The sequence below is a fragment of the Aspergillus flavus genome, chromosome 1 (genome assembly GCF_009017415.1).
Source record: "Aspergillus flavus chromosome 1, complete sequence".
Taxonomy (NCBI): Eukaryota; Fungi; Ascomycota; class Eurotiomycetes; order Eurotiales; family Aspergillaceae; genus Aspergillus; species Aspergillus flavus.
In genome coordinates, this window is record NC_092406.1 from 4,106,393 (window position 1) to 4,131,645 (window position 25,253).

Below are 25,253 nucleotides of genomic sequence, written 5' to 3' on the forward strand. Positions count from 1 at the left end.
AATCCCAGACGTGCGTAACAACAGACTGTACCAGATTGATATCCAAACCAAACTATCACATGATCCCTCGTTTCTTCTTACCCCCTCTTTTTTCCTTTCTTTTCTTTTTTCTTAATTATTTTTCTTTGTGGCTGAAATGCGGACACATGGCCAAAAAAGAAAACTCAAAACGGAAGTGGAGATACAGTGCCGTAAAATGAGATCCCCACTATGAAAAAGCGTTCATTCCGCGCCGTTGGACTGTTAGCCTGAAAAACTCCTTGACCGAATCACTCGCAGACACAGACAACTCCCTCATGCGGAGAGACTAACGCAGGTCTAAGCCCTCGGTTAAGCTGGCGACATGCACGACCGTCTTAGAGAAATGCGATGAAAGACCGATTAGGCAAAAGTAAGATTACTCCAACACGAGAAAAGGCTATCGATGTGCACATGACTTGATCCAAGCCTGTTAATCCTTGTTTTTATATTCAGTTCCCGTGTACGATCAATTTATTGAACTTGTATCACCAACAACCATCAGAATACCTTCAGAAGAACGATATCAGCAAGAACCTCGGCGCAAAGGGAATGCAAAGAAAAAAAATAAAAAATAAAAAATAAGGATCAACCCCGTATGGGTATTTGCCTCCCGGTAGAACAATTGCAGTCTTTCCAGAAGCCTTTGTTCCATGGTTCACCGCTCATTAGTGAGCTCCATCTTGTCCTTGGTGAGGGATTCGCGACCTTAGCGCTAACATCGACTCAATGGAACTAATTAAATTAACTAACTGGTTCGGTAGTCCACTACTTGGCGGTGGTGGAGTTCCTGTCCTCCTCCCAAGAAAGGCAGTCTTGTTTCACTCAACCCGTGGTCCACCACCCATCTCGGGCTCCCAATATAGTAGGTGACTTTTTGCTTCGGGGATGCCTAGTACTCCGTTAGGAATCGCGCCAGGAACGAACCGAATTCCTTCACTGTCATGATGTCATGACGTGATTGTCGTCGGCAACTTGATCAATCGTTGAACTTTGTTCCCTCCTCGCTCTTATGGAGTATACCCCCAGTCCCGCGGACAATCCGGGATATGACTTCCTAGTGCCACGGAAAACAGGAGGAACGCGGAGATAAATCGGGTGGTTGCCTGAATAAGGTTCTGTTCGGTTCGTCCCTTGTCTACGTGCAGGATTCGAACCGCCACCACCAGCACCACCGTCTTCCTATCAATAGGGCAGCCAAATGCAAACAATAATCTGACAAGGCTTTAACACCGCTCGATATGCACGGCCGACCATTAGTCGCGGCCGCTGACCTGCAAACGACGACGTGACTCAGTGACCTAAGCCTCAGGAGGACTCGCCCAGTCTAGCCCCTATCTCGGCGCCGTGGCGGTGCCTCGGTTGGTCCAGAACCGTCGGATGCAGTTTGATTTGATAGTGAACCATGTCACAGATAAAGTAAGCAAAACGGATGGGATTCCATAGCTCAGGGTCTATGGCGCGTCCTATAACCTTTCTGATCGCTCTGGATTGTTCGACAAGGAGCTTGTTTGAGTCTTAAATGAGGCTAGGATCTTTTGAGGTTCCACTATCATAAAGATCCGTGGTATACTCCATATACGATTCATCGGGATTGGTTATATCACGATTCTTATAGCGAGTATACGATGTTTCAGGTTTTCATATTCGCCAGAGACACTAGTATAGACACATATAAGCATATCAGCAAATGTCTTGGGACAATTTAAATTGAAAACCGAGCCCCAAACATAGACCGACGCTCCCGAAATCAACCAGTATATAAAGTACCTCAAGATACTCGGCCGAACCGACCTATACTGCAATCAAATATTAAACCCGACAACATCTCTTGACACACACAAACTAAACCAATTCTCCATGTAAGTCATACATACATACATATGATACCGACTACTACCACTTGCATGACATTTACCTAATACCTGCAGCAACCCGGAAGTCTAAATTGATCTTCAACAATTCTGCAGATATGTACCACCCTGCATAGGATATGTGCATGTGGCGTGACCCAGCAACCGGTCCTTCATTTAGGGCTCTGTCTCATGATGTATAATTGCTGTGCGGTATGTTAATGCACTTATGGAACAATACAAAAAGAAATCGAATAAAACGGAAATCATGCACTAGATGCATATCATATATAAGCTACGTAGGTACACAGCTGGGCCCATATCCAGTCGCATTGAAAACACAGAACCCAGAAGTTCAGCTGCTGCAGGTTATCCCTGTTTTGCTCCATGTCCAGGTATGCATATCAGTTATCTTTGATACTGACATACGTTACACAGCAGAGAGTACGTATATGAGAAAGATTGCGAGGGGAGAGCGCTGCGCATACCATGCAATACATGCATTCGTCTTAGTCACTTTTGCCTGACGCTGGGCTTGGGAGATGAGTTACACGGCACGGCTGTATATTAAAGGTGACTGATACCATGCGATGGATGCATTCGGCCACGTCGTTTTGTTGCGCTGGATGGGAGACTGGTTACTTGTGTTGGGCGTTGCTCAACCAAGTTGTATGTAGAGGTCATACGGTGCCTGGTGACATGGCCATTATGTGTTCCCTTTCTGTGGTCATTCGTGTGAGCTGAGATGATTACTGTGTTACCTCTCTCGTTGTGTTGGAGGTGGCTGGCTGGCATCTTGTCTGGATTATGATTACATTGTTGGTTGGCCGGAGTTGCTCGGCACCGGTGCTGGAGAGATGCGACGTCTTGTAACCAGAACAACTGCTACGACAAAGAGCTATGTTGGTTTGAAGGTCAGTTTTTGAAAGAATGACATGACATCGGTGCCTGGTTTCTTTTGTGGCTATCGCTCACATGATCTGAGGGACGATTCGAGGGTATTCACGTCTTCCCAGTCTATGTTTACCTCTCTCTACCTACTCTTATGCTGTTGGGCTGCTAACTCACGGTTCGCACTTCAAGCTAGACTTTTCAGAAGGAGATCAAAGTCTTTTCTAACATTAAATAAAAAGAGTATGTAACAATACCAATCCTTCCGTTTCAAATTTCCATTTTCGTTGTCTCCTTTATAACTATCCTCAGCCCTTATGTGTAAAGGGACATTGCTACATGCCAAACTCTAGTGACATCAGGGAAAAAGAGACAATGAAAAACGATAAACAATGACGGCGCAGTTTCCTCTTCATCTAATGAGCTGGAACCCAGCTCAAACCCTCCATACTTAATACTCTTCTCAAGAACTAATACCACCCCCCTTAATTTCTTATACTCTGCTCGAGTCTTTCACATCCTAATATCACTCACCATGTACGTTTCAGGGTCACATCAATCTGGTGCATCATAAGAGTGACTTTCAGAGACAGCCTTTTGCTTACCTTTCAGAGTCCAATCTAGCTTGACCTTGGTATTGATTAACAGTGCTGCTCCTATATTTCCCTCTTCATTTTCAGTCACAATTCCTGCTCAATACCCTAAAGCTGCTGGTGTAAACTTCAACTACAAGGATTTTTCATTTTTCTGTGGTCAGCTTGATGATTGCATCTTAACCGGCAAAGAAGTCGACTTGCATTACAACATAAATATATATCGGTAAGTCCTAAATAGGCAATTAAACTCCCATGGAAGGAAACGATTCGTTCCAAACGAGTACTAATCAAAACAGCTTAGGGTCTACAACTAGAACTTCTACAGACCAGTCTAAGAGCAGCATGTTATTAATTTATCAAGGTCAAATGGGACTTCCTAATAATGAGCATTGTCTAGAAACCAAGTTGTATTATACCATGTTGAATAGACCCTGCAGACTATATGGTGAAATGGTATGAGGATGTGAAATATTCGAGAAATATACATTTAGAGACATTTGCAGACATCGCTGTCTTGAGTGCTGAAGTATCTGCACCTGCAGAACCCAGTAATGAGCATTGTAGGTCAATATGGGGACCGGTGGGCCTTGGAAAGTGTGTGGTGTATAACCCGAGAGTTCTGGCGATGGGTGTGCTTATGATGGTTTGAGAGAACTTGCGAATATACATATCGCTAAGAAGATTCGTAGCTTGTTCAAAAGCACGCAGTGCATACAGGAGATCTCGCTGGAGAGGAGAGGTCACTATCGCATTGTATATAAAGATGAGCGGAAATGGCTAATCCATGAGCTTGCGATTGATAACGAGGAACACTGAGGGTGAGAGTGGACGTTGGATTCTCTAAGCGCTTGGATAAATGGGGCCATTCAAAGATATGTTTACCGCGATGTAGCTGTTCTTGATGCAGACTGGTACTGTCGATTCCATATACGGTGTGGAGTGATTGTGCAGATCCTACTGGTCTGGTGGGTTTTGAAAGGTAGCATTTATATCTAGGGCGAGTCTGAACATTTGAGTATCCTACATGCAATGGTGTTTATAGCGCAGCACATATCCAGCATGCTTAGGATATTGTATATATAAAGCTGAGAAACGAGACAGGGTGCTTTTAAGTCCGAGCGCAAGGAACCTGAACAAAGTTTCAAGGTAAAGAAGAACCCCATAGGGGTTTTAAATAAACAAATCTATTCAGAAATGCACAGAACCTACATATGACTTCTTGGAAAAAATCGGTATCATGAGACCCGCTCATACTAGTGATATTCACTGAAAGGACTATTCTTGTGAACAAGGTATATATATATTGCATATCCCTTATTTACCAAAGAATATATTATGATTTCCAATGCACATGTTTTGCTACCACGGTATTTCCCTTGTGGCTGTATGTTGACCTTGACGACTAATTAATCTAACGGGCATGTTCCAAAGCCTGTTAGTAAGTCTCGAGGACTTTTGTTTGGACTTATCCAAGGCGGCTGCGTAGTTCAAGGGACTGGCCAATCTAAGAGGGAGTCTTTTAAAAGCACCATGTACACGCCATTTCTGCTTCACATTTTCCTTGCCGTTCTTGCGTGCAAAACTACCCCTCTTCGTGGGTGAGTAATAGCGATGAGTGAGCATTGCATGTCCATCTTCCACAAGACCCACAAGATCGACATGTTCTCTGCTGAACTGATGGCGTAGAGAGCAAACAGTCGTTGCTATCAGCCCCAGTTATGGCGTCATACGGGTTGCTCTCAGTTGGTTGCCGTGCTAAGGAGCAATATTTCCCTGGCTTAATTTCGAGGCGAGTTTGCTCCTGAGAGATTCCTAGCCAACATCGTAGTAACTCGTCTTCATCAGATGTCTACAGCCTGTCAAATGAAAATGAACGTGGAGTAGCCCTTGGCTTCCAAATTCAACACATGTTCGTTCCATACTGTGATGATTGGTTTTGGCACTGGATTCGCTATACTTAGCGAATCCTGTGGTTGTTGGAGCTGGGCTGCCGATTTCACTGACGAGGCGAGGGATAGCCAGTGTATGCGGCACAGAGTTTCGAGGCCCATCATGGTTGCAGGTATAATAATACCTCCTGTTCGACTGGCGAAGATGTCTAAATCAACTAACATCTTGCTCTTCATCCACATCCCCCTGGGCTTGTGTGGACATCCACTCCTCCATTAGAGCCTGGCGCGTGGGCTCCGAAGATCCTGTGTTTGCTCTGACTTTGTCCCCTTTGCGTGTAACAAGTAGGCAGAGCGTCCATCCGTAGATGTTGAACCCTTCATAGTTCATCCTGAAGCGCAATTTCTTATCATCTGGTTCCTCATCCTTTCGACGTTTCGAGGCGCGGGAATTAGCTGTGGTGTCAACTGCTTCATCTGCATCTCGATGACGTTTGCCCTTTTTATCGTTCTCCTCCGCAGTGGCTTGAGGGATATCGCGTAGATCGATATTAGATTCGCTATCACTCTCAACTAAGATACCAGCATCGGCAACTCCGCTTGAACTTTCCGCAGGTCGGGGTGGATTTTGTGCTCCTTCTTTTCTGCTCGATGCGTTATCGGGTTCGTCGAACTCCTTGTGTCGCGTGAGGAGTGAGTGGCGTGTTCGGGATTCGCGGAGGAATAACGAAACCTCAAAGTCCTCTACATAAATTGCATGGTTAGTTATTGGCATATTCTCCGGATTCCGCGGTGGTTCCAGCATCGGGATAGACACCTTCAGCTATCACGTCTTTCACTGGTTTCCCTTTCTTCCGAGCAAAGAGCCTCTCGTTCTCCTCGCGTAATTTAGGTAGAACTAGCGGGCGAATAGCACCGAATATTCGGGGGAGGACGGGATCCCGGCTGTCGAGGAGCCATCGCGTGTCTGATGGGTTTTCTAGGTAGATCCGACATTCGAGGATAGTATACTTGCTGATTCTGAGGTATCGACGGATGGGAGCCATACTGTGACTCGCAGTTGAAATTGAGCATATACAAAGAAAAGAGGTGGTAATATATTTGAGTAAAGCTTCAATCAAAGGGTAAAATCATGATGATGGTCAAGGTTTTGGTTGACTGGTATGACATAACGGTTGACCTCCACATGATCGGAAGGTTTCTGCCAAGCGTTGTTTAATCGGTCGTGAATTTGATAAATATCTACTCAAGGGCTACTACTATGTACTAGGTATTGTTCTGAGTAAGTTATTTTATCTGGGTTATACAAAGGTATTTATAATTTTCGGTATACCTAGCCACGCACGTTATGGCTACCTACTAGGCACTCGCGAAGGTGATTCAACGTCTGGATGTTCTGAATCATCAGGAAAGCCATATCCAGGGTTAGGCTCTCCCAAACCCGCGGTCAATATTAGGTAGAACAGGAGTGTGTAGCCTCGTGGGTAGGTATCCTTGGTTGACAGGTCTATATCTGGTTTGAGGCTGAACCGACACGGTAAATCAACTGTGAAATCAGCCAATTCATCATCCAGAAAAGCGTACTCCGTATTCGGCTGTAGAATGACTTGGTAGGTACGCCCTCGGTATGTACTGATAAATTAGTTCGTCCATTATGTAAGCCGGCTGCCTTTTCCAACCCCTCCAGGGCCTTTCTACACCGCTTTCCGATTGAATAACGCTGCCCCCACATTCATTTCTCGTATGCATCACCTTTGGAGTACTCTATATACGCGTAGATGATGGGCCTGAAGTATTGACAGGAGTACAATGCTAACCTTTGAAGGTCTGTACTCGGTAGTTATACCATTTATGTGAAGAGTAATGTGGCAAAGCCTATACTATTGTGCCTAAGAGCTAGACCAAGATACGGCGAACCACAGAACCACCAGCAGTTCATAGATTAATCTATGGGTCACGTGATACAGTCCCACCAAATATTCAATAGTTCACCAATCAGCTGAGAAGAAAAGGAGGGTCAGCATGTCCACAAGGTCCTCAAAAATCGAAAATGTCTTCCTCTGGAACAGATCCGCTTGCCTCCAAGGTCCTCGTCCACTGTGACCGCACGCCGACACAAGTGGGACATCGAAATCTCAGCGCCCTTCCACCATGGACACTTCCTCTGATATTCATCATCCTCCTCCCAGGTGTACAGTACCTTCTAGGACCATCCTCACATCGGTTCCCGGGGAATAACGAACGAGTCATCGTTACGTCGAAATCCTTCATCATACACTGCGAGAGGTGACATACACTCTTTGAGTCGTCGTGCTAGGCATACATAACTTCCCACGCTACACTCCAAGGTCCTCATCTCGACACCTGATCCCTGCCGCTGCCTTGTTTGGTTGGATACAAAAGACACTAAACATACGCCAAAAGTGGAGTGCAAGGACCTTGAGGACATTCAATCACAACGGTCGACACCTCGTTGCACAACAGGATTTGATATAAGGGGAGCGGGGCAGGAAAACCCATAAATTGGTCCGATATACCAAGAATACCAAGCACCGACATCCTGCATTCCAAGAAAACCTCCCCTCCCTTGCGAGTGTCTCCGTTCGTTTCCCACGTGGTTTCTATCTTTGCAAATTCCTTATCACCTCAACTTTGAGTTCTATTGGGCTATCGTGCCTGCCAGAGAGTTTCTTTTGAGCTATTGCTCTTGGCCCGTGCCGTCGTGCATCGGTTTTTGGAAAGCCATTTGTCAATCTCTCCAGTCAACCCAACCCTCTCGGGAAGTGGAAAAATATGGATGTTCTACACACCCTTCTCACCCGGGATGAGGATTCGGGGCCCGCCCCTGCCTGTGATGCAGGCAACGAATATGACGGTCGCATGGGCTTGCGCATCTCCTCTATCTTTGTCATCATGGTCGGTTCCATGTTCGGTGCTGTCTTCCCGGTCCTTGCAGGACAGTTTCGACGTTCGAAATATTTAGAATGGGCTTTCTTCGTTGCCAAGTACTTTGGCTCGGGTGTCATTATTGCCACGGCTTTCATTCATCTGTTAGCTCCTGCTGAGGAAGCCTTAACAAATGAATGCCTAACAGGCCCGATCACGGAGTATTCCTGGGTCGAGGGTATTGTCCTAATGACCATTGTGGTACTGTTCTTTGTCGAGATGATGGTCATGCGGTATGCTCGTTTTGGTCAAAGCCATGCACATGAATTGGCGCATGAACACAACCATGGAGAGCCCAAACATAGTGGCTCTGAGAGTGGTTCTGAGGTCTTGGACAGCAAGCATATTCCCGGCCGGGATCATCTGGGTCACTCCCGCGAACACCATGATGTTGAGATGGCTGTACACGATACGTCCGTCGAGGAGTACATGGCTCAGCTGACTGGCGTTTTCATTCTGGAATTTGGTATCATCTTCCATTCTGTCTTTATCGGCTTGACCCTGGCAGTATCCGGTGCTGAGTTTGTTACACTCTACATCGTCCTTGTCTTCCACCAGACTTTCGAAGGTCTTGGTCTGGGATCCCGACTGGCTACAATCCCCTGGCCTCGTTCAAAACGTTTTACCCCATATATTTTGGGCATTGCTTTCGGTCTGTCGACGCCAATCGCGATCGCGATCGGACTGGGTGTTCGCAAGTCTTACCCTCCCGAGGGCCGCACGACTCTCATCGTTAACGGAGTCTTCGATTCAATTTCCGCCGGTATCCTCATTTACACGGCGCTTGTGGAGCTTATGGCGCATGAGTTCATGTTTAGCAGCTCGATGAAAAAGGCGCCTATCCAGCACGTCCTGGCTGCATTCTTCCTTCTATGTTTGGGCGCTTTGCTGATGGCTCTTCTTGGGAAATGGGCCTGATTTATGATTATTCTGCTATTTTATCATGTTGTTGTGTTGCTGTGTTCAATATACCCCATCCGCAGGTTGTTTGATTTATTGCTGGATTGCATTATTGCTTCATTGCTCATGCTGCGTATCTCAAAAGATTAAAACTTTGCTCATATATGCAATCATCAAATTTCAGTTGCATTCATAAAACCATCAAAAACTACCCATCTTAACAGATTAGTAAATAACCACCATCCCATTGGCTTAGTTAACATACGGGAGTAAGTGCCTTAGCTTACGGGTAACCTAAAACGACAGGCCCCCAAGCCCGGAGTTATGCCAAACCACATCTAATCTCCGCATAAAGAACCCAACCAACCACGTTTCCTCATCCTTCCTAGACCCTCCTTGAACAACCCCCAACCTTGAAACATCAATCTCCAACTCAATTAACTCAACCACGCAAAACGAATTCCCACTCACCAAACACCCCCCCAGTTTCAAAAATGCGTTTCTCAATCTTCTCCACCCTCCTCGTCTCTCTCGCGACCCTCTCCACCGCCGCCGAACTCGGCATCGAAAAGACCCACGAGGTAGAATGCACCCGCAAGACCGTCAAGGGCGACACCGTCCAGATGCACTACAAAGGCACGCTCCAGTCCGATGGCTCCGAGTTCGACTCTAGCTACAAGCGCAACTCGCCGTTGAAGTTCAAGGTGGGCTCGGGTATGGTTATTAAGGGGTGAGTTCTTCTCATTGGGTCTTTTTTCCCTTCTTGCTGTGATGCGAGGAGTACATGTCTGGGAATTAAGCTAAGGCGTCTATCGGTTGAAGATGGGATGAGGGTCTTTTGGATATGTGCATTGGTGAGAAGCGCACTTTGACCATTCCCCCTGAGTATGGGTATGGGTCTCGTGGGGTTGGACCGATCCCTGGTGGTGCGACTCTGATTTTTGAGACGGAGTTGGTGGGTATTGATGGTGTTTCGAAGGATGAGTTGTAAATTTGGTTCTGGGTTTAGATTTCTTTAATTTAATCTCTGATATCGGGTTCTCCTTTTCACCACGGTGTTGCTTGGTACTAGTACTGGGAAGTAGGGATATAATGATTTCGAAATTGATCTGTGTATGTATGTATGTATGTATGTAGATGTCTGTATCTCCGGGTATCATGCGAAACCTCTAGTATAATACAATCGGTCGTCTCCAAGTCTATAACAATCCAAGAGAAACAAAAGCAGAAAAGAAATATAAATCAGTCCATGGCATCGAGAGCATTCTCGGCCGCTCCATCATTCTCAGAAACGAGGATTCCCACAAGACACTCCCCCAGGATGGCATCCCAGTTCACCCACGGATGTACCTCCATGAACAACTTGGCCGAGTCCTTTCCAGCACCACGGAGCAACTCGCCCTTCCCGCCAGGGTGGAATGGGACATACGGCGTGATGTTATAGACTTTGCCCTGGTACGAAGTCCAGGCATCGCGACCCTTCCGTCCATTCTGCACCTTGAGCATCGACGGCGTCACCTTGACCAGAGTTGGGGGCAGATTTGCACCCCGCAAATTGTTCTTGGGGTTTGATGTAAGCGCGGCCCAATCCAGGGGGGAGTAGCCTGGTTCGAGAACCGCCCGCTTCGATGAATTAGAGGGCTGTGCGATGAGTTTGACGGGCGCCAGGCTATTGCTGGTGGGACGACTGGAGGGCGGTACACGTAGCGATGCCGCTGCAGAAGGTGGCGGACGAAGGGAGCTGCCTGGGTTTGGGCGCGGGGGGTATCGTCCCACGGGGGCGGATTGTGGTTGTTGAGTTTGGGACATTGTCGGACGGAGTCGGGGTGGCGGCGGGGGAGGCATTAAGGAGGAACTGCTTGCGGTGGGCTGTGGTGGAGGTGGCATGGCGGCATTATTAACTGCGATAGCAACCGGCTCTGAAGGTTTTGCTGATCCATTCTGGATTGGCTTTTTGTCGGCCTGGTTCTCGGTAGTGGTGGTTGTCTTGTCAGCCTTGTCGCTGTCGAGATGAAGCGTGGGCACTTCGAGGGATGGTGGGCTCGATGCAGATGCCTTGGGTGTTGTCTGGGAGTCTTCTGCATTTCCATCTTTTTCTTCGAGGGGCTTGGAGTCATCCTTCACTGTCGCACCATCTGGGGCGCGATCGGTAGGTGGCTTTTCAAGAGTTGGTTTCGGCGGGAGTTGAGAGATGGGGGGCTCGGACGTCCAGCTGGACGGAGGGTGACGGTAAAGTAGGAAACATGCGGTCGCAATGAGTGTAGCCACTCCTAGCCAGCCCATTCTGGGCGGTCCGAAGGTTGTAGATGGTGAAAATGAGAAGGGTGTTCCAAGATCGGAGAGGACGAAAAATGACGACAGGAACACATTTCCAAACGCCCGGGGAAAATCATGCGGCCCGTGCGTCGGACGATCGGAGTCCAAGTATAATTTAAGCTTAACCACCCAGGCATTGTGGTCAGGAAACTGATAGCATAACCTCGTCGTCTGTAGGTCCAACATTATGCGCAGACTATAAACGGTATAGTTTCTGGGAAAAGTTCTCTGTACCTAGTACTTATGCCTGCACTGTTACTCAGTATAATATAACTATATGATCATATAGCGAAATTATGGAGACGACGAGCATATCATATCCAATGAAGATCAGAGTTCTTTCATTTGCCAGTATCTGAGTAATGACCACTTCTAACTCATGCTAAAGGACTATTTGGGTGTCGATGTGCAAAGTGAACTCTGCGTATTAGTAAAACTTCACAATTCTCCTCTACACTTCCGTTTCTTCCCTGTTCTACATGCTACTGTGCCCAGCAAATATCCTCCGTTGTCATATATTGAGTGATGTGCTAATGTCCCTTATGTCCCTATAAATCACTCGGTACTTGCTGTATGGTATACTAAACCGATATATGGTTTTATTTCGTGATATATATCATAAAGACATACCTCTACTCGGCCAGTTAGGGCATACTCTCCAGGCTGCACGAAGATCAATATCACAACCAAAGCGAATAGACATATCAGATTAACGACTAATCATATTGAACACATCTCCGAAAACCTTCATATCAAAGAGACGGCCAAGAACCCCCCCCCCCCCGCGGAACAACAGCATCCATACTTCATAGCATACATCCAATCACATGACCACGCGATAAGAGCGCGTCACATCCCGACCTCCCACGAAGTCTAAACTACCCCATCCCGCCCAAACCATCCACAAAACACATGGATTCGATACTCGATGGGTTGAATTCCGCGCAGAGAGCCGCTGTGTCGTCGCCATCCCCGATTCTCCAGGTCCTCGCCCCGCCCGGCTCAGGAAAGACCAAGACCTTAACGGCGCGCGTCGCGTACCTCCTCGCCCACCATGGCTATCGACCGCAAGATGTCATTTGCTGCACGTTCACAATCAAAGCGAGCCGGGAGATGCGGGAGCGTCTGGCAAAGTTGGTCGGGGACCGGGTGCAGTCAAAATTGATTCTGGGAACGTTTCACTCCATCTGTCGACGGTACTTGGTGACTTATGGGTATTTGATTGGGCTGCGGAAAGGGTTTGGAATTGCAGATTCCGGGGATAGTTTGGCTATTATTAGGGTATGTCTCCTAGGAATTGCGATTGCTTAGGGATGTAGTTTGCTTACTAGTCTTTTTGCGGTAGAGAATTGTCAAGCGGTTACAACTCAATATCCAGCCTAATATGGCTCGCGGGCGGATTTCGTATCAAAAAGCTCATGGGGTGACGCCGGAGGATCTGGAAGCGAAACAGATGAAGGGCTCCAAGGTGCTGGAGCATCGGGAGTTTATTCAGGTTTACCAAGCGTACGAATCGCATCTGGCGGATTCGAATTTACTCGATTACGATGATCTACTTCTACGGTGCGCCCAGCTGCTTCGACAACATCCGGAGTGTGTTTCGAACGTCCAGTCAGTCCTAGTCGATGAGTTTCAAGACACAAATCACATCCAGTACCAGTTGATGAACCTTTTCGCATCACAGAATAGACGGATTACAGTTGTCGGGGATCCGGATCAGAGTATATACGGGTTTCGATCGGCTGAGATTAAGAACTTGACGCGTATGCAGCAGCTGTATAGCGATACATCTGTTGTGTTGTTAGAGGATAATTACCGGTCGTCGGGGTCCATCTTGAGCTCAGCTCAAGATGTCATCGAACAAGATTCGTCACGGCCAGCTAAAAGGCTGCAACCAACCCATAGTGTGGGGACGATGCCGGTACTGCGGAAATTGCCAACAGCGGAGGCTGAAGCTCAGTGGATCGTTCTCGAAATTAAAAGATGCATTGCTATGACGGGGAAGCTGCTGAAGTATTCCGATTTTGCGATATTGCTCAGGTCGGCTGCACTTTCGCGACAGATCGAATCGGAAATGGGAAAACAGGGCATGCCGTACAGGATGGTCGGAGGCTTACGTTTCTTCGATAGAGTAGAGATCAAACTACTTCTGGATTACCTGAGAGTTATCAGCCAGCCGGGAAACACCGATGCGCTTCTGCGAATTATCAACGTTCCATCAAGGAAAATCGGTGAAGAATCGATCCGATCGTTAATGAGTGGCGCGGAGAAAGCGAACAAGCCTCTCTGGGATTTCATGAAGGACGTGGCACAAGGTCGCAGGTCGACCGAAAAGACTTTGTCGAAGCCTACCAGCAATGGGCTAGGTAATTTTGTCGGTCTCATCGAGTCGTCGAGAGAGAAACTCCTCGAATGTACCGACTGTTCGGCCCCGAAGAAGCTTCTTGAGTTTGTGATCAAAAAGCTTTCCTTTCGAGAATACCTTACGTCGACGTACGGTACCAACGAGGAGAACAAATGGGCGAACGTGGAGGAGCTTATGGGCCAAGCGGAAGATACGGCTGCAGCCGGTGAGGAAAACGAGCATGACGATAGCCTCCCAGAAATTCAAGGCCTCTCACAGCAGCAAGCTCATCCGGGAGAAGAGGCATTATCGCGATTTCTGGCCAATGTGGCGCTCTCCACCGAGGTTCTTCAGCAAGAGGGAGAGGACGGTGAGCAATCACAGGAGAGAGTGACGATTTCCACTATCCATGCCGCAAAAGGCCTGGAATGGCCGGTTGTCTTCGTGCCAGCTGTGTATAACGGCATTATCCCTCATTCGCGTGCAGAGGATTCGGATGAAGAGAGACGGCTGCTCTACGTGGCCATGACTAGAGCGCAGGCGCTGTTGTACCTGAGTTACCCCCTTGAGCAGTCCCGCAGCGGTGAAACGACGAGTGTATCAACATTTCTTCCGGAAAAAATCATAGAATCACGATTTCGTCTATTAGGACCTAATCTGCATGAACAGATCGTCTATGCAATCGCTGACATCTTACGGCGGCCGAGACCGACTCTCGAGGCTATGCTCGAGGGTCAGGTCTCACTACCTTCCACGCTTGATGACCAATGGACGGTAGACGGTCGAGAGGCTGCGGACGCCGTGTTTAGATGGGACGGCTCTAGAGCAGTCGATGGAGAGGAACCTAGCGCTAAAAGACCACGGTATAGCCGAGAATCTTCGATATCAACCACAACCACGTACGTGTCTGCCTCAACATACACAATGAATGGCTCGAACTTGTCCGTACCAACGACCATGTCGCTTGGATTCTCGACAGCACGGGAGTATATCGCGACGAGCACAGCCGCTAAGCAGGAACAAAAGCCGGGACTCGGGTTCGAGAACAAATCAAAAACAGCAGGAACCGGATCATCTGGACGCAGTGCGGTTGGCCTTTCGCAGCAGAGCATATCCGGGTTCTTCAGTAAGCCTTCGTCTCAGCCCAAACCGAAATCTAGCGAATCAGCACCGGCACATTGCCACAAGACCCCTGGCGATCGAAACAATGTCATTGGGCAGGCGGTAGACGGCAAAAATAAAAACGTGCTCCCAACGAACTTCTCGACGTATAGACCACAGGCGCAGCGCCTGCAAGCAGCCCGTCCGATTCTCGAACCGTCGGACCCCAACCGTTACACGTGGCTGGCGACGTCTTCAAAGCCCACGGAGAAACCGATCTTGCGCAGCGGTGAAGAGGGCAAGGAAATATCCGACAAGGGCGAAGCCGGGAGGGAGTGGGCAGCGAGCGAGGTTAAAAGACCTCAAGGGCCGGTTGGGGGTGCCCGACCAGCGACCACGTATCACACGACTACAATGTCGATGTTACAGAGCGCGGCACCAGTACCGACGAGAAGAACTCTGGGGATTCGACGAAGTATGAATGGGTGGGAAGAACGGATGAAGAGGGCAGGCAATCAGCGGCCGTGATGGTTTGACCCTTGATGCAGATTGGTTGTTATGGACTGGGAACCTCTTATCTGGCAATACCACCGGTTAGGTGTTTGGGCGTTAAGGTCGACATGATTGAGTGCCTCACTACAGCGTTCGGGCTACGACTTTCACATATCGTACTTTTTTTTTCCTATTTGATTTCTACCATGAATGTATTAATGCCTAGGTTACTGCCTAACCTTTCAGTATAGAGACACCTCGATCCAGTGATGGTCAATTGACTCATGACTAAGCCGAACAAATCACTCATTATGTAAGATACCAGGGAAACCATACGGAGCAGTTACAGCAAGTATCCCGACCAACAACCGTAGTATCAACTTACGTACAGGGAGATGAGTACACTTGGCACCACTCCAGGAATGCCCGTCCAAGGCGTCGTGTCATGGGGATCGAGCAGAACCCCCCTCAACACGGAGACCCAGACTGACTCTCCGATGATCATTACCAAACCTCTCCCTCTCCCCCAAAAGAGAGGAACCCCGAGCAACGCGAGAGAGCGAGGCAATAATGCAACGATTCTAGCGGTGAAAGTCATAATAATGGTTCAATACGAGCCCCAATAAAGGACGATAACAGTAATAACGAACCGATCAGCTGATTAAGGATCCTTTCCCCATCCTTTTTTCCTTCATCCCGAAGGACCCATTTAGACTAGAACTAGACTAGACTAGGTCCCTTATCTTCTCTTCCATTTCCGGTGGTGCTCTACGTACTAGTCTGAGGTCGACTAGCTTATAGTAGTTTACGGAGACTGTCATCCGTACACCGCATGATAGGTATGCCAGTTAGTTTCATTTTTCCGCAATTATTTGGGGACTAGCTGGTCAGGTAGGTATCGTACATCTACCTCTCTGTAAGTACCCCAGGGTACTACTACTTTTAGTAGTAGGGTACGTAGGTAGTGAGTGTCTGCGTCTTGTTTCTGGCTTGAGAGAAAAAGGTAGGCTAACCTGAGTTGGGGTTAGTCTAGTTGACATGGTATGGGAGTCTAAACCGTTTTAGGATGAGAGTAACAATAGGTACCTATCTACTCCTTCCGTACAGCTGGCACTTAATTCCTAGGTGGCCGTATGAGAGAGGTTTGGGGGAACGAATTGGGTTTAGCGCACGTCTCAATTAGACGGAGAGGTCTTTTCTCCAGTTCGTTCTGGACGGAAATTAACTACCCCGTGTTTTGTTGGCTGGTGATGAAGTGGCAGATGGCGTCTGCAATGGTTGCTTAGTAGCTTGTGAGTGAACGAGACAAGGCATGCACGTATGCTTGTGTGTAAGTATGTATGTATGTATGTACTACGTATGGAGTGCTAGGTACCGGCACCCGACCTGATGCCGTCGGAGCTACCTGAAGCTCGCTGGAAGGGGGGAACAGACGAAGTGGATGGATTCCACTTGAGCTCAGTTAGTTACCTACTTAGTACGGGATGGAAGGTGTTTAATTCCGCGCAGTCCCATGGGTAGCACCTATAGTTTGTTTAGTTTGTACCCATAGGTACCAGGAACGCTAAACCCGGTTGGGATCTACCATAGTTAGAGTTACAGCTCCAGTACTGGAGGTACGGAGTACATTCGAAATGAGATAGCGAGGGATAGCCTTCAGTAGGGGGATGGGGGTGCTCCAGAATGGTGCGTAAAGTGATGCTTCAAAGTCACTTCTCCAGTTACTTATCCAAGTAATGATGTTATGTGGATAATAATAGAGGTGGTCGTGAGGAATGTCCATATAAATAGCAATCAGGTGATTGACCTGTTATTCGGTGGCGTATGGGACTGTACACAACCCTGTAAAATAACCACCCGGAGGTCTGTGGGCCAATAGGAAACGGGATGCTCGGTTCCAGGACGTAAAATACAAACAACGCATCATTCATTCTGGACACATGGACCTGCGTTGGTGAAACTGAGGCAGATATGACGACGGATCCTCCCTCCTTCTAGGCACCTCATTGGGATTTTCCAAGCGAATTTACGATTATTGTTCTGGACCAGTTGGTTCCCCGTCTCACCCTGCCACCGCCACATCAGGGCGAGGATTAGGAGTTGTATTGAATCAGCCTCATCAAGTGCTGACAAGCCTGACCCCGAAGTGTGGCTGGAGCCATTGTGCCCTCTTTTTTTTCGGCCTGGGTCCTGGTCAGGCAGAGAAGATTGGAGTAAGAGGCAGCGAACTGGCAAGCCGAGCCAAACAGAGGGCTGTCCCCGATTGATGGATTGATTGATTGAAGATAATCATTGACCATCATCCCTACGAACATCCCGTCGACGATGCGTCGGTAGTGGCCAATCAGGGGCGGGTGTCATCGCCATCCGGTTCGTCGCCTCGTCTTTTCGAACTAAATTTAATTGATTTAATTGATTTTATTTTATTTTTCTGCCCCTGGCAGTAAAGGCAAAAAGAGAGGCGGTGGAGTCAGAAAGTCAATGAATGAACATTTTGGACCCTTTTCTGATCCCAGATTCCAGAACCTTGGTCTTCTTCGCGTCGAAGGTTATTATGAGGGAGCATTATCATCCTTTTATTTTTATTTTTATTTTTCCTCTTCTTTCTATTGGGGGAGAGAGATGACGTCCCTCGTTGGAAGTGGTCCCATCATCCAATATGCTATCCACATCATCGCCTGTTCTTGGTATAGTCGCTCGAATCACTGCAAGATGACCGATCTCTCGCGACCCCCAATGACTAGTTTAGTTTCATTTTCTGGATCTGTTCTGTGCCTTTTTCCTCTCTGCCTTTTTTTGTTTTTTTAATTTTATTTTACTCTGATTTATTTATTTTTAATTTTGGGTCTAGTTTTCGAAGCTAAAATTCCCAAGATGATCGATTCTATTCCCTTTTGGATAGATTCTCCCATACTTCCCCATACTTGTAGGAAACCTACAAAAGGCCACCCTCGTCCGCTCCCCATAACCCACTTCAGACCATTAAACAATCAATCAAGCTTCAAAGACTCTTCTGTGACAAACAGTCCATCATCTCTCACACCTCCTTCATCCTCCTGACCTCATTGTTCTGCCTACGATTGCCTGGGCTTCTAGACTTTGCCTTGCTCCGCCACTGGCCTTACCTTATATACCTCCTCTATCGCCCTCTACTCTCTGCCTTGAGTAACCCATATCGTATATCATATCAATCCTCTTATCAACTCTACTCTCTTCGCTCCAAACCATCCTCTCTACTTTCCAAACAACAATCACACATCCACCAACACCACCACCATGCCTCACAAAGTCAACCAGTCCAACTCTACTCTGGCCAGCACTGGCAGTAGCGGTGACCGGGTGGTTGTCACAGACCTGCGAGGTATGTAGTACAGCTTTTGACATCTTACTATAGATGTTCCCCGTTCTGCACCCCGGGTATATCTCCATCTTGCACTAGGACTGTCACTAACGGAACCGTTCTGGTGTTATAGGGTCCAACACAGGTCCACGCCGAACGCAACCTCCCGTCGTCGTTCATAACCAGGGGGGACAAATATATGACGAAACAAGACCATCCGATTGGGACAAGCAGCGGTGGAAGTAAACACGAACGGTGCCAGCGTTTGGGGCTCCGGTCACCTGCTGCTGGCCAGCGGATGTGAGACGGGTTCTTAGTCAGCTGATTATCCGCGCGGCTTTCCCAAAGTGAGGCGAGCGATCGACAGCTCAACTTTCTCGTTTCTCTCATCTTCCGCGTCTCTCGTTCGAGACCGGCAATCGGCGGATACGCTCTCTCTCTCTCGACATTCTGGACCGCTCAAGTCACCGCAACCATGGCCCCCTGATGCGAGTTGCCTCTGTGGCTGACCGTTCGTTCATTGAGGTTCCCCTGTCGGGATCCCCGGATTCATACATCCATGCCCTTGTATACATATTACTGATGCCACTGTACTTTTACGAGCTTGGTCGTTTGTTTGCTTTTGTCTTGTTCTTTATTGCCCTTTCCTTGTGTTCCTTTTCCCTCTTACCCGCCCTACCCTATCATTCAAAGCACATGATACATTCCCCCGGAATTGGCATGAACTATGATGTTGGCGCCCTTTCCATGTCTCCGATTGAAGCTTCGAGGTACCAGCGCCCTTGCATCTCACCATGCAATCACCTAACGAGAGAAGTTCGTTAAACTTCTTCAGCAGGCGGTGTACCTCCTGGTGGTTGGGCCCCCGACACCATGAGCCAATTCTGATCCCCCTTCCTTCTTACCTTTCGTTATAACGCGTGTATATTACCCTTTCCTTTCCTTTTTGGCTACTATTGATTCAGGTCCGGCGTTCCGCATAGCGTGGGGAGATTTGGAAATAATCTCAGGTGGTTGGCTATTATTATTATTATTCTCACTTTTCTGTTGGGTACACATCATCGGGTCATGTCATGTCACTCACTCCTGGATTCTTTCTTGATGCTGGGCATTGGTTTGAATTCCAATTCAACTCGCTCACTGGATTATCATCTTACGCCCGACATGACTTGATGGCTTTTTATTCTTTTGGATTGAAGGACTATTACTATCCTTTATTATATCTCTGTGCAATTACTGATATATCTATTGACACATCTATGCTTGTATAGTATTTTCGGATATATAATCTATTGTCATTATCTGAACATCTTTTTTTTTTTTAATCTTGGTTACTGTTCATTATGAATTCATCTATTTTTGACCCTTGAAAAATTGGGTAATTAAAGTGACTGCCAACTGCCGCGAACATTCCTTGGGGAGACCTGGCAAGAAGGTGCGCAATGTGCCCTGGGAACTTTCAGGGCATAGTATCGGGAGTATATTTCAGACCAGGAGGGAGGAGTTGAACGAGGACCGGCAACACGGCAGGACAACAAAGGGACATACGTACATGCTTTGGGACCCAGTAAAGGGGGGAGGGTCTTTAATCAAACTCCGGAATACTTACCCGGGTGGGATGAGCAAGAGTTGATCTTAGTCTATGTAATTTATGGCCCCCCTTCCATAATGCGATGGACATGGCTCAAGGTCTCGTGATGATTATTATCTCTTACTTCATAGATCCGTGACTCAACGTGGAGAAATGACCCGACACAGGGAAAGTGGTTCATAAGGTATCATGTATTGAATTCTACGACGATCTTCTCATCGTAGTAATATACTATGCTCATCTCATCTCAGCTCATCCACCAAAATAAACAAGATACTCCCGGGTGGTTTGCTGGGAGTCACAAAAAAAAAGTGTAGGGTTCCAAGTAGAAACAAAGAAGAGGAAATCTAGAGAAAGCAGAGAGGTAAATGTGTCCAAACTGACACGGAAACGCTCAAGTTCATCCACCTGTCCAAATACTTTCTCGCTGTCCAAATCACTAGGGTAACAAAAGCTGTGTCAAACACTTTTTACCTCGCAGCTTTTGCGTGGAAGATTTTTTTTTCTCTGGCGCTTTTGCTTTTGCTTTTTTTTTTGTCTTTTTTTGGTTTCGGTCTTTTTTCTGCTTTTTTTTGGAGGGGACCTCTCTCCATCAGCCAAGATTCCGAATGGTGCAGACAATGTAGTTTCCTGCCTGCGAAAGAAAAAAAGAGTATATTTCATGGGAGGTGAGAGGTTATGCCACATTAGTGTATGTATTTGAGTAGGATGGGGAAGTTCGGTCAAAAGGGGTCAAATATAAAGTCTTCAGGTCAGCAAGCATAAACTGCCCACCTGGGTGCCGCTGAATGGGATTGAACTCCAACAAGGCTGAGAAAAGGAAGATCGCACAAATGAAATGGGAAATGATTTAATAAAAAAAATGTAAACAGGCAAATGCAATTTAAGACTCGAACGGCTCGCGCTTGCAATGCTAGATATAAGAATGAGATGCAACTTGGAACTCCCAAGGGATTAAAACACAAGGAAATGGGTATGCCCTTTAGAAAACGAAAATGCAAATAGAGAACAAAGTTTAGACCACATAGGTAATCGGCCGAGCCTTGAGAATATCGATGATAGACATAAACCAGATCGAGCACTTAGGCATATGAAGCTCAATGCACCGATGTTGGTATCCACTAATGTATTGATACAATGTTGACGGAAAGCACCGTCAACTGATTTGTTGTATTCAGTAGCTAGTGGTGAATGACATCTGTGGTTGAAGGAATTGCTGCCCCTGGGTGAATGTGGACTCTTGATATACATGAGAGTCCACATATTGCATGCTCGGTGGTGGCGTAGGGGAGGGAGAGCAAGCACTCGTCCCTGCGACCGCTTTTACGAAGGTAGTGTTGCCCCCATTTACAAAAGCATCGTTTTCGGGTGTAATTGGCGGCGTGATATAACCGTGGGGCATGTTCGACGGATGGGGAGCCTTCTGCGGAGTAGCCAGTCCAATCTCGCCTTCGTACGGTTTGGACTCGGCGTTGACATCTGAGGGTGGGCTTGGTGGGGTGTAATTAGCGACCGAAGCTTGACGAGCCAAGAATTGCTCTAGAATCTTCGAGACCCTAGAGAAATGAGCCGACGAATACTTCCGGAACAAAATTTGGGAAGGCTGATGAAGCTGCTGAGACAAGCCCACTAATGTCATCGAATCGTATTGTGAAGCCCACTCGGTGTGGCGAGGCTGTGGTCTGTTGAGGATACACCGCGCAAGAGCTAATGAAGCTCTAGCAAGATCAGAGGATGGCTTGGACACAAACTCTCTGTGAAACAGAGAAATTTCCGAGATGTACAATGCCATGTGTTCGACCTCGGGGTCGTATGATGTGTCTATGACAGCCATCTGAAGGAAGCTGTCCACAGTTGGGTGTCCAATCGTCCAACCCAAAGTCTGCAAAACATGCCACTCCATCTGCGTGAACATGTCGTCATCATACAGGGAGCAGCACATCGATTTGAGTTCCTTGATGGTGGGTACACGATCCTTCTTGTCACCATATTTTGCTGCAATAAGCAGGGCCGCACACCCAACCAGTTGATAATGCCTCTTGTAGACCACACGCTTTGAGCAGTATCTATCGAGGAGATTGATTGTCAAAAAAAGGGTCGAGGGCAACAGCTGGAAGGCCGTGTGGGCTTCGATTAAGAAGTCGAGCAAGTAAGGGCGCATAAACCACTGAATCTCCGTTTGGATATCGATAGATTCAACATCAGGGAGGGTAGATGCCTGAGACGAAGATAAGATTAGCCAAGAGCGACTCAGGTCAATTAGAGTATATGGTAACCAACATCCATGTCCAACATGTGAGACAGAATATCATCACGGAACTCATCGCTGGCAACTTTAGACAGTTCATCCGCAATGGCATACTGGCGCTCGCGAGCAATCAATTTCGCGTGCTCCTTCGGGTCCATACGGGGCGCAGGGAAGTCCTCATACGATTCCACAAAGAAAGTTTCGCAAGGCTGATAGCTGGACGTAGGACGCTTATGATAAGCCATGATGTCGAATTATGTTGATCTCGACGGTGATATTATTAAAAGAGTGGACCTGATCAGAACCAAGTCTATCAGGAAACGACGGAAATAAGAGAACGACAGTCGCCAGATTGTTTCAAATTAATGAGCGGAATTAGTTGGGAATATTAAGGACCAATGCAAAGACGATAAGCCTGAATACTGGAAAGGAGAAAGGGAGTCGGACAACCAGTTGAAGTCTTTCGCGGCCGGAGCTAAAGGAGGGACTGTTAGTAAAAGTATTATTAGATATTAAAAATTAAAAGCCTCGAGAGAATGACAGGCTGCAAAAAACCAAAGGAGAAAGAGAAGAAAAAGAAAGGTAGAGAACGGAGAGGTCGACGAAGCAAATATGCAAGGTTGATGAAGGAAGGTAAAAGTCAAAAGAAGATTGGGAGGTGATAAGGGGGGATACCCGGGGATAAAGAGTACTAACCCAGATTAAAGCCTTCGGGCAGAGGGCACGGTGCAACCCTTACCGTGACGGCGAGTCTGGCATCTAGGCTGGGACAAGACGAGATGATCTGTCACCTGTGGACTGTGGAGGATACCAGTCCAGAAGGCGAAGGACGACTGAACGTCTTCACCCTAGGAACCGGTGCTTGATTGCAAGCTTATTGAGGTACTCCGGAATGTGGAAGGGGAGTACAGGCACGAGCCCTATGTAGGGATAGGGCGATCGTCAGGGGAAGTCAGAATGCAACAAGAATGTTACGACGTACAGTTTGCCCTCCGGTGTATGAATGGTTTCTTGTACACGGCCGAGATAATGCAAACGGAGCGTTCAATGACCAGTTCCACAGTAAAGGGAGTGAGGTCAAGTTGAAGCTAAAGGTATCGGGGGAAGATCAAAATCGGTCTCCTGGAGCAGGAAGAAGTCATGTCAGCCACTCAGTCCTTCCAGATGTTCTGTCTTCCCGGTTTCCTCATTTGAATTGTGCACAAGACTTCAATTGCGTGGTATTATTGTGGCTTGGGCATGTCATAGGTCGAAGTGGTGGCCGAAGTATGCACGACGTTGACAGTTTCCATGCTCTCCAAAGCACCAGACTACCCCTTGAACGACCTCGGCGTTGAAGAATGTGAGCCCCTCCTGCAGATGATATGAACGGCTGATGAGATAAACTTCATCCAGAACGTAGGACCCGCGTTTTGAAAGCACCCTAATCTTCCAACCTCACGAGAACCCGTCATTCCAACCAATTCTTATTATCCGTGGCTCTCTCAACCGGTCGCCGACTGCCCCGATCTATCCAATGTCTAATCGTGAAGAATTGTTGAAATCCATATGCAGGAGGCCAATTGCTCTCGAAGCTTCGGAGGTGCTGAACATTGCAACCGACTCAGGTTTCTTATGCAATTGTCGGTTTTGGACCATTGGCATTCACCAACATATTGGGCGTGTTCACACAGTGAATTTTTACCGGATTGATATCGATAAATGACCAGCGACACATGCAGATATCATTCTAGTCTTGTCCCAAAGACACACACACACACAATTGACGCACGAATGGGGGACGGTGCTTAACCAAGGAAAGGGGAAAGGAAAAATTCTCTCACCTCCCAAGAAATCACCACAAATACAAATCATATACACAAAAAACGCTTATGACAGAAAAGGAGACGAAGAAGAAAGATGGAAAAAAAAGCCCTTCTTGGTCGTTCTTCTAACCGGCAGAAGCTAATCAGGGGAACTCAACGTCGACGTCACGGATCGGACACCGGCGGTCAGGGGAATCGCCGTTTGAGCTAACAAACGTCGAAATAGGAGGACGTCGAAGCAAAGAAGCTGACGGACACGGCTCGACTGGGAGAGCTAGTACAACGGGCTGAAGATGAGGTCGACAGATATAGACAATTCCGTCAACTGTATCCTTGCCGGCAGACCAGTCTCAGATCTCTCCAAGAATTGGCGGGAGGCTAGAAAAGGAGGAGGGGGGGGAAGGAGGAAAGGGAGAGGAGGCGAAGATAGAAGGAAAGGAGGAGAGAAAAAATGAGGAGGAGTGATCTCTCTCCAGGCGGGTGTAGTAGAGGAAAAGAAAAGAAGAGAGAATCAGAAATGGGGACAAGAGTCGGAGATAGAAGTCTCGAGAGTCGCTGCAGGTTACCTCTTCCCACACCGTATGGTAAAGCGTGACGCTTTTCCCGTATTGAGGATCGTGTTTAGTATTCCCGTATTAATTAGTAGTAATAGTAATTTGAAAGGTACCGGGTAAGCGTATTGTTCGGTCCTTGTTTCAGCGCCGTCTCAATTATACCTAACCTCGCCGACCAGCGTTGGCTGAGAGTTCTACGAACGGACCCTACCTTGCACCTCCTAGAACTGTAGGTGAAAAAGAATGTCAAATCCAGTGGTTTGTGAAACCATTGAATGATTTGACAAAACGACGCCTTGCCTTGTCTCATGCCTACATTTCCAACCACCAGTCACCCATCAAAGGGTATGGAGGCCAGAGGGGACTAGA

At 47.5% G+C, this 25,253-nt stretch overlaps 8 protein-coding genes across 8 annotated transcripts; 5 read left to right on the forward strand and 3 right to left on the reverse strand.

Annotated features, from left to right (window-relative positions):
• Positions 1-5,461: 5,461 nt before the first annotated feature.
• F9C07_1523 (uncharacterized protein) lies at positions 5,462-6,293 on the reverse strand (the record flags this gene model as incomplete). Its single annotated transcript, XM_041288148.1, has 2 exons — positions 5,462-5,991; positions 6,065-6,293. The coding sequence occupies 2 exons, from the start codon at positions 6,291-6,293 to the stop codon at positions 5,462-5,464; spliced, it is 759 nt and encodes a 252-aa protein (XP_041140484.1).
• An 89-nt stretch (positions 6,294-6,382) lies between these two features.
• On the forward strand, positions 6,383-6,848 carry F9C07_1524 (uncharacterized protein; the record flags this gene model as incomplete). Its single annotated transcript, XM_071508177.1, has 3 exons — positions 6,383-6,408; positions 6,585-6,671; positions 6,806-6,848. The coding sequence occupies 3 exons, from the start codon at positions 6,383-6,385 to the stop codon at positions 6,846-6,848; spliced, it is 156 nt and encodes a 51-aa protein (XP_071365899.1).
• A 1,192-nt stretch (positions 6,849-8,040) lies between these two features.
• F9C07_1525 (putative plasma membrane low affinity zinc ion transporter) lies at positions 8,041-9,111 on the forward strand (the record flags this gene model as incomplete). The annotated part of the gene is made up of 1 exon (XM_041283982.1): positions 8,041-9,111. The coding sequence occupies one exon, from the start codon at positions 8,041-8,043 to the stop codon at positions 9,109-9,111; it is 1,071 nt and encodes a 356-aa protein (XP_041140483.1).
• Positions 9,112-9,587: 476 nt separating this feature from the next.
• On the forward strand, positions 9,588-10,084 carry F9C07_1526 (FKBP-type peptidyl-prolyl cis-trans isomerase; the record flags this gene model as incomplete). Its single annotated transcript, XM_041288142.1, has 2 exons — positions 9,588-9,823; positions 9,916-10,084. 2 exons carry the CDS (start codon positions 9,588-9,590, stop codon positions 10,082-10,084), a joined length of 405 nt encoding a protein of 134 aa, XP_041140482.1.
• A 251-nt stretch (positions 10,085-10,335) lies between these two features.
• On the reverse strand, positions 10,336-11,595 carry F9C07_2228310 (uncharacterized protein; the record flags this gene model as incomplete). The annotated part of the gene is made up of 1 exon (XM_041283980.1): positions 10,336-11,595. The coding sequence occupies one exon, from the start codon at positions 11,593-11,595 to the stop codon at positions 10,336-10,338; it is 1,260 nt and encodes a 419-aa protein (XP_041140481.1).
• A 363-nt stretch (positions 11,596-11,958) lies between these two features.
• Positions 11,959-15,562, forward strand: F9C07_1108626 (P-loop containing nucleoside triphosphate hydrolase protein). Its single transcript, XM_041288141.2, has 2 exons — positions 11,959-12,690; positions 12,755-15,562. The coding sequence occupies exons 1-2, from the start codon at positions 12,322-12,324 to the stop codon at positions 15,380-15,382; spliced, it is 2,997 nt and encodes a 998-aa protein (XP_041140480.1). The 5' UTR covers positions 11,959-12,321; the 3' UTR covers positions 15,383-15,562.
• A 3,060-nt stretch (positions 15,563-18,622) lies between these two features.
• F9C07_2228312 (uncharacterized protein) lies at positions 18,623-18,932 on the forward strand (the record flags this gene model as incomplete). Its single annotated transcript, XM_071509824.1, has 2 exons — positions 18,623-18,707; positions 18,820-18,932. The coding sequence occupies 2 exons, from the start codon at positions 18,623-18,625 to the stop codon at positions 18,930-18,932; spliced, it is 198 nt and encodes a 65-aa protein (XP_071365900.1).
• Positions 18,933-21,451: 2,519 nt separating this feature from the next.
• F9C07_1530 (cyclin-like protein) lies at positions 21,452-22,770 on the reverse strand (the record flags this gene model as incomplete). Its single annotated transcript, XM_041288147.1, has 2 exons — positions 21,452-22,495; positions 22,558-22,770. 2 exons carry the CDS (start codon positions 22,768-22,770, stop codon positions 21,452-21,454), a joined length of 1,257 nt encoding a protein of 418 aa, XP_041140479.1.
• Positions 22,771-25,253: the final 2,483 nt, after the last annotated feature.